Source organism: Mustela lutreola, chromosome 3 (assembly GCF_030435805.1).
Source record: "Mustela lutreola isolate mMusLut2 chromosome 3, mMusLut2.pri, whole genome shotgun sequence".
NCBI lineage: Eukaryota > Metazoa > Chordata > Mammalia > Carnivora > Mustelidae > Mustela > Mustela lutreola.
Window position 1 is genome coordinate 58,320,355 of NC_081292.1, and position 16,595 is coordinate 58,336,949.

A 16,595-nucleotide genomic window follows, 5' to 3' on the forward strand; every position below is an offset into this window, starting at 1 on the left:
TTTTTCTTACTTTTAAAGTCTTTCTCTGGGCAGTTCAGCAACATCTTGAAGGGAAGGAAGGAACGTAAATTTAAAAAATTTGCTCAAATGCCCAAGTTAAAATAGATGTCAATTTGCACTCGAGTATAGAGTCCAATAAAACTTATTATTAATACATGCAACGTTTTTCCTTTATTCTAAATTGCAATCCTCCTGTGACTGAAAGCAAGACTCTTCTTTGTCTTCTGAATTTCTCTATAAAATTAGAGTATATTTCTTATATTATCCACAAAAATATAAAAATTATGTTTCATATTTTAAAACAAGGTAGGCATTTATTTAAGTAATAACTAGTAAATAAGGAAAAAAAATGATTTTTAAAAAGTTAGGAGAATGTGGCATGAGTCGAATGTTGGCAGAGAGAGAGGGTCTAAAACTGAAAAAATGTGATACAAACCAATGCTTTCAAACTATGGAGAAAAATACCAGATAAAATAGCTACAATATTTGAGTGTTTTACTGAAAGACAGAATGTGGGGAAGAGGGCAGTGGTCAAATGGGAGTACTTCAGGTGTTCACAATAAACCTTAAGTATAATTAATGTTTTTAAATGATGTAGGCATATAACCCTGATAAAAGTAGAAATTTCACAAAAGAGTAGAATTTCCATAAAAGAGTAGAATTTCATAAAAACAAAATTTACTGGTCTTCACATTTTAAGAAATTTTACAAAGAAGCTTTAAATATGAACGAGGACAATGGCAATTAAAACATCTAGGTTAGGGCGCCTGGGTGGCTCAGAGGGTTAAGCCTCTGCCTTCGGCTCAGGTCATGATCTCAGGGTCCTGGGATCGAGTCCCGCATTGGGCTCTCTGCTCAGCAGGGAGCCTGCTTCCTTCTCTCACTCTCTATCTGCCTGCCTCTCTGCCTACTTGTGATCTCTGTCTGTCAAATAAATAAAATCTTTAAAAAAAAAAAATCTTAAAAAAAAAAAAAAATCTAGGTTAAAAGGTATTGCCGGAATATATGTAAGCCATGCTCGCCTATTTATTTTAATTACTGTCACAAAACTGTCAAAAAAAAAAAACCACATAGTAACGTCCAGATATGAATATTCTCCCTTTCATTAGCATCCAATTCTACAATTATTTAGAAATTGCTAATTAATTTTGCTCCAGCTTTGAAAAACCAGTATTGGTGAACTCCTTATGAATTTAATTAAATGTCCAAATAAAAAATACTATCAGTATCTCTAAAATTACAAAATCATTTTAAACAGTAATGAAGCAACCCTACTTCAGTTTTTTTTCTCAATTTTTATTTAGAAAGTCCAGTGAAACAACATATCACAGTTTGGAAATATTTTAATCTCACTATAATTTAACACTTACAAAATTTAGTAAGTTTTGATTTTCAACAATAAAATTTATAAAAATAATTTTACATTTATAAAATGAATCACTATTTCACAATAAATTATTCATAGTTATTACCTGAAAAAAAGTTTTGTGCTATATAAAAGCAGTAAGTTTCATTATCAATATTTTGAAAATATGCTGAAAACTTCAGTTCCTCTTTGCCCAGCATTTTTGGCAGTTAAGTATACAAAAATATTATATTAAAAATTCCCTGAACATAGTTATTAAAACAAAACTGTTAGCAATAATTTCTAAAACAAAGTTGTTTAGTAAGTATATGCAGATAAGTTAAAGGGCTTGCTAAGAATGAATTTTATGTTTTATATTTTAAAGATTTTTTAAATATCTATTAAGAGAACAGCACAAAAAGTTAAACAGAAGTCTACAAAAGACATTTGTATTTTTAAAGATGAAAAGCACAAAACTGAGACGCTAAGTAAATTCCCACAAAATAAGAGTTAAGTAAACTTTCCTCTTCCCTCATTCATTTTCAAAGATGCATTTGACAGTTTTCCAGTACCAGCTATTGAAGGAATTTTGATTTTATTTAAATCAATAATACCTTCTAATAAATCATTTCCCACTCTGAGTTAGTAAGTTAGTTAACATTAACAGAACCCTCTTCTTTATAGAATTAAGTGGGGATTATGAAATTTCAGAAATTTTGAGGTTCTGTAAAAATCACTGAATTCAGGTTGGGACACTGTTTTTTAGATCACTGATAATTACTCAACCAGTTTTTCCCTGCTTCTGAATAAATGTATGGTGTGTGTATGGTGTGTGAGAGAGAGAGGTCACTGTTTCCTGAGGTGGACCAACATTAACTGTTTTAAATAAGCTTCAGCTTTAAATCAAATAGGGTTTCCAATGAACTATACTCCTCAGTCCACTGGATTTTTGAAAATCTGCCGAGTCAGTGATTTGGATGCGTTTGTTTTCATCATAACCTATCTGGGATTCTATCTTTTTTTTTTTTAATTTGTTTTCAAATTTTTCTTTTTGGTGGGGGCGAAGACATGAAAACTACAACAGTGGTTTCTTATTCATGCTGCAACAAATTTACACTCATTGATTACATGTGAGTATGTGCTAAGGTAATAGGATGGACAGTATTCAGCATCTCTCAATTGTATACATTTGAAGACCATAGTGAGAAGCTCACATTTTTCATTCCATCTCAAAGATTTATTCTCATTAAAGTCAAGCAGACCTGGGCGTGAAGCTGGTGGCTCTCCTACTCCTCAGGTTTATGAATGTTTGTTACCTGTGAGTCTTAGGTGTGACAACACACGGGTGACAGATGGGGGTTTGTCTCCTAATAGCACTCTCCCTGACTGGTGCAGTTTAGTGGGTGCAAGGCTTGCCACCTAAAGGCTGCTCTCCCAGCCTTGCTGGGAACTGGATGTGGACATATGCTAAGTTCTAGTCAATGGTGACTACTTCTAGATTGTTTCAGGAGAGAATATCAATGTCTCTCTTGGTTGAGCCACTATTTTAAGGGTTTCATTTTTTTTTTTCTTAAACCATTTTTTTCTGTATCCTAACTGGTAAAACAAACATGTTTTACCCAGGATACATCTTCAAATAAAGCAGATTATAAGGAATAGCCAGTCATCCTTGGAATGGCTTTTTATGATTTCTTAAGGTAAAGATGGGCATATTTAACTGTGGGCCAGAAAGATGCTTTTTAGCCATGGGATACCCACAAGCGATCCTTCCTCAAAGAAGTATTTCCTGTTCTAGAGCAACTGCTTGGCAAGTTTAAAATTGATAAAAGAAACAAAACAAAAACAACAAAAAACCTTGGTTCATTGTACATTAATCTGGAGTTGCTGATCTACTGCTCTGGTCAAAAAAGACCACTTAGTTCTGCATCACATCACCACGAAGCAATTATTTACAGATTTAAATTAATATCAAGACAACAAATGAAAGCAGTCCATAAGATTCAATTAGTTCAGGAACAGTGCAAGGGAAGTTGGAAAAATACACTATACAAACATATGGAAATTCAGATATACACTGCTTGCACCAGAAAGTTTTAAACAATACGGACAACAAACAAAAGGAGCCTATAAACAAAAAACCCAGGATCCCATCTTACAACAGCACCATAAAGAAGCCTTGGCTCAAAGTTTGCCAAAAGTACTATCCTGAGTTATGTCAAGACCAACAAGTTTTCACATTTACGCAGTGCCATTCAGGAGTAAACACACTCTCACAATTGCTTTTGTTTGGAGAGAGGCTGGTGTGATATCACTGAAGCTTGGTTGGCGGCTATTTTGTACTGTTCTTGTCCAGAGCCCTGTGGTGGGGAGGGAAGCGGGGTCTCAGGAGTTGCTAAAAGAGAAGCAGAGAATTTGATGTGAGGGTGACCCAGCAAGTACTGTGTGACACCAATATACATTATTTTATATTGGAGATACTTTTATTTTTATTTTTTGGAGATTTTTTTTAAAAGATAATAGATAAAGTAGGATTATCTAATACATTAGGAGCTCCTTGAAGACCTATTGGAGTTGCACTGCCTTCTGAACTCTAGGATAGCATTCAAATGGAATAGAGCATGCTTGCACATCTTTTTTTGTTTTTTCCAAGATTTTTAAATTTATATATTTAAGAGAGAGACAGAGATAGCTAGAGAGGGAGCAGGAGTGAGGAAGAGAAGGAGAAGCAGGCTCCCTGCTGAGTAGCGAGACTGACATGGGGCTGAATCCTAGGACCCTGGGATCATGACCTGAGCTGAAGGCAGACACTTAAACGACTGAGCCACTCAGGCGTCCCATACTTGAACGTTTAATTTTTTTTTAAAGATTTTATTTATTTTCATTTGACAGAGAGAGATCACAAGTAGGCAGAGAGGCAGTCAGAGAGAGAGAGAAGAGGAAGCAGGCTCCCTGCTGAGGAGAGAGCCTGATGCGGGACTTGATCCCAGGACGCTGAGATCATGACCTGAGCCGAAGGCAGAGGCTTAACCCACTGGGCCACCCAGGCGCCCCTGAACATTTTAATGGTCACTTAATAGTCCCTTTAAAATCACTTCCCGCCTTTTTTAACAGCATTTATGAGCATTTCATTCTCTTACAGACACAGCAGGAAAAAAAGTCAACAAAAACAATTAAAAGGCTATTTTTTTTCAAATCTTAGAAAATGTCACAGTTTTTGCAATAAAAAATGCACATAAAATAAAATATATTTGGTTTGGATTCCACTAACTCAAAATATTAGATGACATTACAACTTAAGATACTTTTCAAGTGCTTTGAAACCTATATCATAGGTAAGAGCATCTGAAAAATACCAACTTTTTTGCTTCAAAATTATTCTGTTACACTGAGCTCATCTGTCCCTTCCCTATCAATGCAAAGAACCAGCCCAAGTAACTGAAAAACAAAGTTACAGCTTGAATACTTCATTGCGTAGAATAGTATGTCCTACCATTGCAAACTTTTACTATATTGTAAAAGAATCTAGGAACTATCCAGGCCTTTAATTTTTAAAAACCTGAAATATTTTAACATTCACATTTATTACCATTCCACATATTTAACAGAACAAGTAGAAAATGTTTTATGATCATACTGAGGAACTGCAAACTTTATAGATTTTTCTCCCCAAAATAGCTTTTAAAAATTCTATACAAAAACAAGAAAAGTTCCCTTTTGCCTCAATATGGCTTAGCAATTACTTAGAACCAACATCTCTAGGTATAGTTTAATTGACAAAAGGATAACCATATTTGTTTTAAAAAATTATTTCTGGATATTTGGGATGAATCTAAGACTACAATGGTCTGCTCTAAAAGGCCAGAAAAGTACACGTGAGCTTAAATTTCTGTGTGCGTATTTGAGGTTTTGCTTTGTATGAAACAAATGATTCTTATAAACATTATGCTGAAAGATGAAAAATAGAATGTGATTTTAAAAACATTAGAGTCAGTAAATATGCTTTTAAAAATACTAGAAAACTAGCATTTAAAAAGCAAAAGATTCAACCACCAGCAGAATTGTTAAACTTTCTTGCCAGTTGATGCCGACAATGTTTAATATGCTGTTAATGTGTTTTATTTTCTGAGTTTATGAATAACTCATCTCTAAGAGAGATGGTAATGGGCTTCCCTCTCTGCTCTTGACTATGAAATGAAAACGGTAACATATGCTGTGCAAGGATGGTCCCAAATTAATGTCTTTCAAGTACATTTATAGCCACAGGTTATACCTTTTCTGTAATTTGTGTGTGTGTGTGTATCTATATATATATATATACATATATATGTATATATATATATAAAATAACAATTTTACTTCTGCCTCTATCATATATTTAAAGAACTTTGTGTTTCAGACACAATTTACACATAGGTTTCCCAGTACTTGTATCTAAGTGATAGCAGTGGTAATAAGTATTTCTGTGGCCTCTACTTTTCATATCACTAGGTAGCAGTGAGATCATATGCAGTGAATTGTTACATTTCATTGAACATTTCCATGAAACCACAATGTAACTAGTTATTAAGGGCTGCTGTAAAGTCAGTAGGTAATACCAGTATGCATCATAATTACATGACAATAACTCATGGAATCTCAGTGAGTTAGTTGGTTTCGTGTTAAGAGGTTATACATCCGGGCACCTGGGTGGCTCAGTTAGTTAAGTGTCTTCCTTCAGCTCAGGTCATGATCCTAGGGTCCTGGGAGGGAGATGGAGTCCTACATGGGGGTGGGGGGGGGGTGTCCCGGCTCAGCAGGGAGTCTGCTTGTCCCTCTTCCTCTACCACTCCCATATGTTTGTGCTTTCTTTCTCTCTCTCTAATAAATAGATAAAAATCCTTAAAAAAAAAAAAAAAAAGAGATACATCCAAGGCAAATCTGATTACTTAGTATAAATTCAGACACAATTCTAGAAAGTTTGTCAAACAGAGGTTTTTATCTCTGAGGTAGCTTAAAAATTAGAATTTTTGTTAAATCTGCAACACTATCAGATGAACTCAGCTACTAACCCTTACTATTCATACAATCATTTTAGTTCCAAAGAGCTTTCCCAGAGGCCTCACTCTGCACAAATCTGACATGCACAAATTTCAGTTATCACAGCTTGGGTAAACAGACCGGTCCTGTAAAAACATGGTTCAAATTTCAGCGAGCTCGGGAACTCACAACTAACTGTGAGTAACTTGATACATAGAAACTTCCCCGTTAACTCTCTGGTCTATGTTACTTAGCTCAATAACAGATGTGCATTATGATCAGTGACCAATCACATCACATCTTTAAGTTTGTCTGTGACTGGTCACTGAATACATTTTATTCAGTTCGTGTACTGACAACTTTAATTGTGTAGTTGCGTTGCCTCCTTGTCTCCTAGTGATACATTCTCATATTTACCACTTAGCAAAAAGTGGTAAAGCAAAATTGGCAAAAGAAATAAAGAAAAAAGAAAGAAAAAGAAACAAAAAGTGATTATGCTAGAAGTGAATGGAGCATGGATGGAGTCAGACAAGAATTAGCTGCCCCTGGGAATGCAGATGTTGTTGCTGTTTGAGTCTCTAAACCTGCATTCTAAAGCTTAGTGAAGGAGAACTGATGGACATTAGTGAAGAAACTGATTGTGCTGAAAAGGATGATGATGTCTCTGAGGAAGTGAAACCTGTTCAAAAACAAAACAAACAAACAGAAAAACTTCACATTCAATGGATTCTCAGAGACAGTTCAGAGATGGAAAGTGCAATGGAAAATGTTGGAAGCCGATCCAAATTTCCAAAACAGTAAAATTCATCAAGGCATAAAAAAGATGCTCACTTCCACTTGCAAGTTAGAGGAGGAGAGAAGGTGGCCAGCACTGTTTGAGCTACACTTTGTAATTTTTTTGAAGACTTTATTTCTTTATTTTAAAGAGGGAGAGCACACACGAGTGATGGGGAGGAGCAGAGGGAGGAGAAACCAACTCCCCACTGAGCCGGATTCTGGGATCAAGACCTGAGCCGAAGACACACACTGAACCGACTGAGCCACCCAGGCGCCCCTACACTTCATAAATGTTTTAACAAAGAATTAAAACACGCAGATGAATCTAATGTTTATATTACACTGAACTAAATAAATCTCAGGATTTTTATTTTTTAATTTCTCACGATATTTATAACCTGTAGTTAAGAGGGTTCTTAAAGTTTTGGCAAACATTTTTAAAGGTTACAAGCAAACTATAATTTTCCTATTGATTATTAAGATTTCTTTGCATGGGTCCAGCTTGCACAGTCCTTCTTACAGTCCTGCATGATCAGGGAATACCAGAACTGCCCTTACATCCTGGTGTACTTTGGAAGCATTTACGTGCTCACATCCTACTTTAGGGAGTAAGGTTGGGCCTAAAGAGAGTAAGTGAATTGCTGAACGTCAGAATCTCCCACAGTTGAGTCCTAGAGAGGAAATGGTACCTAATTTTTTGCAATTTCTGGATACTGACAGATTCTTTCCCCAAATCCCACTTTTCCTCAGACAATTAAGTTTAATAGTATCACAGTTGAAAACCAACTGAGGGTTGCTGGGGGAGGGTGTTCGGGAGAGAGTGGTGGGGTTATGGACATTGGGGAGGGTATGTGCTATGGTGAGTGCTGTGAAGTATGTGAACCTGGTGATTCCCAGACCTGTACCCCTGGGGCTAATAATACATTATATGTTTATAAAAAAATAAAAAATTTAAAAAAAAAGTATCACGGTTGAAAAGTGGCCCAGATACTTACAGATCTGGTCCGTATGAACCAGCGTTGACATGGGACCTAAAAGTATAGTTTGTCCAGTTAATGGATCTTGAGACAAATGTGGGTGCATGGGATGATGGAGATGACTAGCGTCATTGGAAGCACCTACAGAAGATAAAAAGATGCTTACATCAGTGAAATTTAATCAGGGACACCAGCAAGTTTACCTTGCAACAAATGTTCTGATTGACAGCTTGAATATTGCTATTTTGGCAAAGTGCTTTTTGGGATTTCAAAAAGAAATTAATAGAATTGCTGCCATATTAAGGACAATGTCAGCTTTCACTGTGCATTGGTAGATTAATGTTGTATCACATTATGTTGTATATTAATAATGGACCTTGTGTGCCGTTTCCTGGAATCATTAGGTTTGCTGCCTGTTGTTAAGGCAATTCCAAGAATCACTTACCTCAAGTTTATAGTATTTGGGATCACACTAATAGCATAAACAACTTTTATTTCAGAAAGATGTCATTAGGAACACATTAAGTACCAGAAAACTAAAGCTAAAATAAAATAAAATAAAGTGATTTTACAAGGAAATTTAATCTAGATCAGAGCACAAAATAAATGATTTCTTAACTCATTCCTGACATTTATTGCCTCAACGAAATCTCATTTTTCCCTTTTTGTTGTGTTATGTCAATTAATTATTTCAGGAGCAAAGTGTTTATTTTTCAGGTTTTTACTATGAATATTTTTAGGTTATGTTGCAATGCTGGTATCCTTGAGCTTTCAAAGGAGTCAAGGCTTAAAAATATACAATCCAACCCCAAGGAGTACTAAAAATAGGAAGTGTATTTCTACTTACCATATTTGAAAGAATAAAATCTAAGGCAAGAGGAACTGTATAGCATAAAGATGGTGGACACTAGTAAGAATGAGGATTTCAATACGTTCAAGTATTTTTGTCTCCATCCAGTGGGTTCTGCAGACTTTCTAAATGTAAAAAACTGAGTTCTATATGTCACAGGCAAAAAATCAGTAGGTCAACCTTGTACAGAGTGGGATGCCCAGAAATAAAATGGAAATTCCTAAATGTACTCACCACCCAGTAACATTTCTTGAAGTAGATTGTCGATTTTAACCATCCCAAAAAGCTTCACGAACTGTATTTGCTCAATCATTTGCCAAGTGATGCTCTGCAGTGTGGGCAGGAGCAGAAGCAGCTCTCCAAACCTCCCCCGGGAGTCATACTGCCGGTCGTTGATGTAGTCCTCCAAACTGAGCTGCACTTGGAACCGCATGTTCTTAATCTTCACCGGATCACTCAGCCCTTTTGCGTCTAATAAAGGAAGAAAAGAGTGATCTAAAGATTAAATCTTACTAGAGTGTGAGAGTAAACAGTCTAATATGAAATAACAGTTTAGTTTTCATTATCGTTGTTTTTTAATGGAATTCTGAAAACAAACCTGGATCAAAAAATACGATTGCCTTCAAACAAGCGTATTCGTTGTCATCTATCTGAATTTCTTGAAATGGTCGTACCAGCTCGTCTAGAACCCGGTTGGCCACACGGCTGATCTCAACTTCACTGCTGTTACGGTGAATTACATAGTTGTTCCCTGGGGGGGAAAAAAAAAAAAGGTCAGCCACCCCCCAAAAAAAGACCGTCAGATATGATTTAATTTTTTACACATCAATGTTTTATATAGTTCTTCTCTTGAAGGAGTAGTAACAGTACTTCCTCTCAGCAGTGTTAGGTCAGTTATGTTAGAAAAACTTAAGAACACGTCAAGGATCAATGACATTGATAATATGATCACATGCATTTTAACAGCCTCAGTCACTAGTGATAACATAAAAGTACAGACCAATAACAAGCTAATAATTGACAAGGGAGAAACAAAATTATAATGATTAGCTTTCCACTATGTCAGTTATCTCTTAGTTTCTTACTCATTAAAGAGTGTAACACAAAACCTAAAGAAACTTCCTTGTTTACACTGGATAAAAATAGGACTCCTTTAGTGGTCTAGGTATATGTAGCTGTAATACCTCTCGAGACACGATTTTAACAAGTCTAAGTAGATGAATTCTAGAAAGTTCCTGAAATTGGATAGAGACTAGACGACCTACTCCCTAAGGACGCTCTAATTTCAAAATCTCTGGCTATAATGACAATAATGACAAAAGCTCCTAACAAAACAGCTAGGTTGCTATTTTCTGGTTTTGTAAAAAGCAGAATATTCTGAATTCTTTCACTGCAGGCAAGATAATCTTCAGTGTAACAACATGTGCCAAAGAACTCGAAAAATGTAACCCTGTTCCTCTTAAGAAAAGTCAGTTTATTTAATTATTCACGGTAAAACAATTTAGAACTAGGTAGCAAAGACATTTGGGTTTTTAGGTATATTGTATTCAAATCTATATTGAGAACAGTATAAGAGCAGTCTTCTAAATACAAGAGAGTATTTAACAGAATCTAGGAACATAGTCTCTAAGTCACATTATGCAGTTTAGAATCCTGGCTCTATCCCTCACTAGGTTTGTAACTTTAAGTAAGCTTTCTCTGCAGGCATTTCTCCACCTACAGAATAACAATGCCTATCCCTCAGGGTCATCATGAGGATTACATGAGATAGTGTGTGTTTACATGTAAAGCACGAAGAGATATGCATCTTACATAGTATGTCCTCAGCAAATATTAGCTATCGTTATAGTACATTCAATTTATTTCTATTTTGGGACATAATATCTATCACAAAAATAGAATAAACAATCTGGTCACCATTTCATACAGCCAGAGAGAGGTGGAGGTAATAATTATTCCAGGGACCTCAACTCTTTCAGTAGGAAACCTAATTTAAAAGGTAAGTAAGGTATGGGGGATTGGAACAATTACTTAAGGAAAACAAGAGCTTTCCCTTCGTGACTTATCCCTTGTTCAACCTGCCATTCTACTTTTGCCTCTTCCAGCACTGCTACTTAACCAACAGAATTCTCAGACACAGTCACCAAATTATTTTTTTTAACTCGGGATTTTGCATCGTACTGTTAGCCACGATATCCTAGGAAATAAACATGTTCCTTCACGTGTATTAAACAATATAATTACAAGTATTAAGTAGACACTGAAGGAGTGTGAAACAACACTGAGACTCCAATAAAGTGGTCACACAGATCACTAACTCTTTGTCCTGTAATGATTTAAGCATAATTCAATATTATGTTTATTGAGCAACAGCTCACTTTTATTTTTAAATTTTTCTCCTTCAGTGTCATTGAGAAATTATTGACATATATCACTGTATAAGTTTAAGGCGTACAGCATAATGACTGGATTTACATATATTGTGAAATAATTATCATGATAGTTTCAGCTCATGTCCATTTTCTCATCGATACAATAAAAAGAGAAGGAAACAAAATCCCCTTGTGATGAGAATGCTTAGAATTTACTCTCTTCACAATTTGCCCACATATTATACAGCAAGTGTTTATAGTCCCCACGTTGTTTGCTGTATCCTTAGTATTTATTTAACTTCCAAATGGAAGTTTGTACCTTGTAACCACGTTCTCCAATTCTTATTTTTAGATCTCAATGCACCCTGAATGTCTCAATGCCCTCTAAACTTCCTTGCAATCAAGTCAAGGAAAGATAGGGCCTTGAGTGAGGACACAATCAATTAAATCTAATTTGTAAAGTACCATTAGACAGTGTCTATGAATTCTTGGTACATACAGAATAGACCCTGTATAAGGATGAAGCATGCATAATTTCTTCTTAAATTAAAAAAAAAAAAAAAAAAAACTTACCCAAAAGCAAAATATCTTTATACACCATGGATCTCTTCGTAGCTCCAAGCAGTAAATGTTCCCCTGCGTGAGCTCTCAACAGTGCTACCTTAATGAAAAATTTCAAATTTAACAATTAATTATAAAATATGATGATTAGAAGATGGTATAATATGTATCTGATTAATTCAGAGTTCTTCAAGCCTGGGATCTTTTTGTTGTTGTTGTTTTAATAAACTGTAATATTCATTGAGACCTGCCATCATTAAGCTTTCTATTTTTCTATTTTACCATGTCAACAGAGTTTTACTTTTCAAAAATCTAGAACTTCCAAGTCAGCAGAAAGGAAACAAACCACCACCAACAACAACAAAAAGCAGAAAGAAAAGTATTTTAGGATGAAAAAGAATCAAACAAAGCAGAGTTCAAATCCTGGCTTGGTCATGTACTATCTGTTCAACCTTAGATAAGCTCACCAGTATGCTTGGGACTCTTTTGTTTTCATCTATCAAATGGAGACAGTGATAAAAAATCTCCAAGTGTAGTCAGAGGACTACGTAAGAAAGTATATGTAAAACACACTCTGTTACACATAATAAACCGAATAAACAAAAGCAAGAGAGGACTTGTGAAGAGGATGGGTGATCTGCTTGCTGACACTCTCTAGACTGAACCTCTAACTCTTTGCACTAAGCTCTCAACTGAGCTCTATGCATATACTCAACTGCCTATTTAACCTCACCACCAGGAAGAACAGGAAGCATTCCAAATACAACGCATCAAATTAATGTGTCTCCAACATCTTCATCGTCTTAGTAAATGGCCCCATCATCCAAAATACTTGTTCATGTCAGAAACAAGAGTCCATTTTGATTCTGTTCTAATTGTACAGCAAATCTAGGCACTGCTTCGCCATTGCTCCCACCCCCTGTGGAGCCTTTGTCATTCTTGATCTTGCCTAGCCTGAGCTAATAGGTATGCCTGCTTCCTTTCTGGTTCTTCCATCCTAAATCCTTGACAGAGCTTCCCAGAACATATTTGCAAGATAATAATCACTTAATATCACTCCTCTGCTGAAAACTCTTCACTGGTTCCTCATTATCTTTACGATAAACCCCAGAACTCCTTAACCTTGGCCTCGCTTTGCCCCCACCCACTTCTCTGGTTTTATCTTTCCATATCCCTTGTTCACGTTTCTCCAGGCACATTATTCCTACTTGCCTCAGACCCTTTGAACGTGATGTTCCTGTCCCTGGAATGCTTTGCCTGGCCCCTTTTCATTCAGGTCTCAGGAAAAATGTCTCATCTCCAACTTAATGTATGTCTTCCCATTCCACTCCAGTTATTCCCCAACTCATTCCATTCTATCTTATAGAATTTATCCCCACCTAGAATTGACTTACTCATAATCTGTATATTTTTTATTGTCTGTCTCTCCCAAATAGAGTGCAAACTTTATGAGAATAGTGCTCAATCTGTTTTTTTATTGCCAAATCCTCACAGTTCCTAAAACTGAAATGTAGTCTTACTAAGTATTTGTTTGATGAATTTTCTGAGTGAATTTCACTGATCTAGGGTCAGTTTTAAAAACTGTTAAGTGGAGATAATAACATTTATGCCAGAGCTCCTGAGAGGACTAAATAAACTAATGTAATATATAATGCAATTGAAAGCTACTTCTATTAGTGACTTAACCACAATGGACATTTGCCAATCCATGGCTATTAATGTTATATTGTTAGTATTCAAGTGTCCTTTGGTAAATACAAACTCTTTCTGGCAGGTTACTGGATTTTAATTTTCCAATTTTAAAATCACTGTCTTCATACACAAGTCAGCAACTTTTAAAGAGGAGTGATAATAAAAATATAAAACTGATAAATAACATAACCCTACTTATATGGCTTGAGGTGAGACACACACGTATGTTTTAGCAATTTAGCATTATTCATTCTGAAATAACCTTCCGAGCCAAGCTATCTTTATGATATGTCAATAACCCTGACTCACACCAGGAAGGCAGTTACAGAACATTTTAAGAATGATTTCAGATTTCATAGCACTTTTTTTTTTTTTTTTGGTGAAATGCTGTCTTAGAAATATAACTGCTGACTTCCTATGATCACTTTTCATTCTGGTTGTGTAAATATTTTGCCCTTCCTGGATTTTTTAAACAACATGCACCTTTCCCTTTGTTTCTTTGTTTTTGCGTGTTAGTGGTAAAGGGCACTGATCAGAAGATATAAAAATATATGTTAGGTATACATACGATGGTTTACTCAATGTGACAGAATAAAAATTTTCCAACTACTGGCATCTACAAAATATTATTAACTACCTATATGGAAGCATTCAAAATGAATCTGAAGTGAATAATCTAGTTTTCATAGACTACAAAATTAAAATTCTTAGCTATTAATTAAAATGTCTTAGGTATATTACAAAATATGAAAATATATGTAATAGGAAAAGATTATTATATCTGAATTCTATCTCTCTGTATATTTCAGAGTATGATTCTAGAGATACTTTTTGCCAGATATATTCTTTTTATATAGTGAGTGCTAGAATAAAATTGACAACATGAAAGGCAAAATTTTACGTTAACTGAATAAAGTGCCTACAAAGACACCAACACAACCTATGTGGTTTCTGTCTATGAGTGGTCTGGTATTTCAGTAAAAACTAAAGCTTTTTAAACTCTAGGAGGGAAGAATCCTGTCTTCCTCAACTTCACCCAATAAAGAAATCTGCAGGACCCCTAAAATAGAAGTTAAATAGATGTGCCTTTTGAGAGAACAAGATGAACAGACAAGAAAACCAATCTTTTTCTCATAACTGAATCTTTGTTAAATATGGCCAATCTACTATAAACATAATTTAAAAAACACAAAAACATAGCCAAGTTCGAAAAAAATTCCAAAAGCATTCATGACATCTTTTAACTATACCTGGTCATCCAGTGGCAACTCACAGAAGGCAGGAATATATTTAGCCCATTCCACCAAGACGAGGAGCTGTTGTTTCATGGACTCACAGACATCACCGATACTTGCAATCTTCTTAACATTTATGTCAGTGCTTGAGCCAGGGCTGGAGACTGAGATCTAGCATGAAGATCACATTAATTTACCATGTAAAATAATAATGAGCAGTATTTCTCTTTTTTCTATGACTGCAACAAGTACATAGCTTTGAAATGGGCATTCTCTTTGCCACAGTATCTTGAGATACACAGAACATTTTAAAATTGAGACAAACATACCTATCAGTACGAGCTAAATTGTAAACATTCACTGCACAGTACTATGTTCTGGGAGCAGTGCCTCTTTTTACAGGCAAAACCATAAAATAAGTTACTCAACTTCCAGGATATCCCTAATTCAAAATGACTATGCAAAAAGATATGCCACAGTCACATGAACATGCTCTGTGATTTAATTTTTATGGAAAAAAAAAAAAAAAAAACGTTTCCAGTGGATACAGTTTACCAAACAGGAAAAATGATTTAGAAGAGAAGCCAGAACTAGCAATGTTGCTGCATGACACGGAAACCCACCAAAGTAAAATTAAGAAACCAACTTTTGACTCAGCAACACTGAGAAACTTAACCTGTACTGAAAAAATTTTTCAATTATATATAATTTTGAACTATATAAAATATAAGTGGTTTTAAGATGTTTTTCTGCTAAAATTGCTTTCTAAAAGTTCTTATAAACTTAATTTTTGAACATATGTGTGTGTGTGTGCGTGTGCGTGCGTGTGTCTATCTCTGCGTATGTCTATTTCTTCACAGCCTCCTAAGCCATTCTGCAAACGCTCTATAGGATCATTAAGTAATCAAGGATTGATGATAATGGGGATGTTAGTCTCATCATACCACCCTCGTGCTATCAAAAATGAAAGTAGTTGCACTGACTCATTATAGAACCTGATTAATAGTTAGCTATTTCATAATTTTTTATAATAGAAAAATATCATTAACTTTTCTCATGGGGCAATGGTAAAATAAACTGTCTTCAAAAGGTTTTCTTATTCGATTTTTTTTTTTTTTACATTGACCAGTTTATCATAAAAAATACAATTCAGGAAAAGCCAAATGGAAAAGATGCATAGAACAAGGTAGGTAGGTAGGGGTGTGGAGTGGTGGAGAGCTTCCATGCCCTCTGCGGGGAAATCACTTTTCCAAAACATTGATGTGTTCACCAACCTGTTTGTTGTTCAAGAGTTTTTATAACCCAGTCTTCAGCCCCCTCTCTTCACAGATAGCCAGTGGGTGGGGTTGAAATTTCCAATCCTTGAATCCCAATTTGGTCCTTCTGGGACCCACCCTATGTCACCTCATTAGCATAAGTTCTGGAGAGGTCTGTTGGAGATTTTATGACTAACAAAAGGCTCTCTTATCACTCAGGAAATTGCAAGGATTTTAGGTCTTCTTCTTCTTTTTTTTTTTTTTTTTAAAGTAGGCTCCACGCCCAGTGTGGAGCCCAACATGGGCCTTGAGTTCACAATCTTGAGATTATGACCTGAACTGAGATCAAGAGTCAGATGTTCAACCAGAGCCACCCAGACGCCCTTCTTCGTTTGATTCTAAATGATTTATTTTTAGGTATATAACTAATGACAAATAATTTTAAACTTTGGAACTGATATTCTCATTCCAGAAATTTAAGATAATAAACTCCTTCTCTATTGGTTTCTGGATT

At 35.4% G+C, this 16,595-nt stretch overlaps 1 protein-coding gene across 4 annotated transcripts in view; it reads right to left on the reverse strand.

Moving 5' to 3' along the window:
• Positions 1–1,275: 1,275 nt before the first annotated feature.
• The window catches only part of HNF4G (hepatocyte nuclear factor 4 gamma), a 122,816-nt gene continuing 107,496 nt past the window's right edge, over positions 1,276–16,595 (reverse strand). For all 4 annotated transcript variants that reach the window (XM_059166183.1, XM_059166185.1, XM_059166184.1 and 1 more), the window contains exons 5-10: positions 14,841–14,996; positions 11,911–11,998; positions 9,564–9,716; positions 9,200–9,436; positions 8,134–8,256; positions 1,276–3,737 (exon numbers count right to left, since the gene is read on the reverse strand). In XM_059166183.1, coding sequence (XP_059022166.1) covers positions 3,616–3,737; positions 8,134–8,256; positions 9,200–9,436; positions 9,564–9,716; positions 11,911–11,998; positions 14,841–14,996 — 879 coding nt within the window. In that variant the 3' untranslated portion in view covers positions 1,276–3,615. The remainder of the gene's footprint in view (positions 3,738–8,133; positions 8,257–9,199; positions 9,437–9,563; positions 9,717–11,910; positions 11,999–14,840; positions 14,997–16,595) is intronic.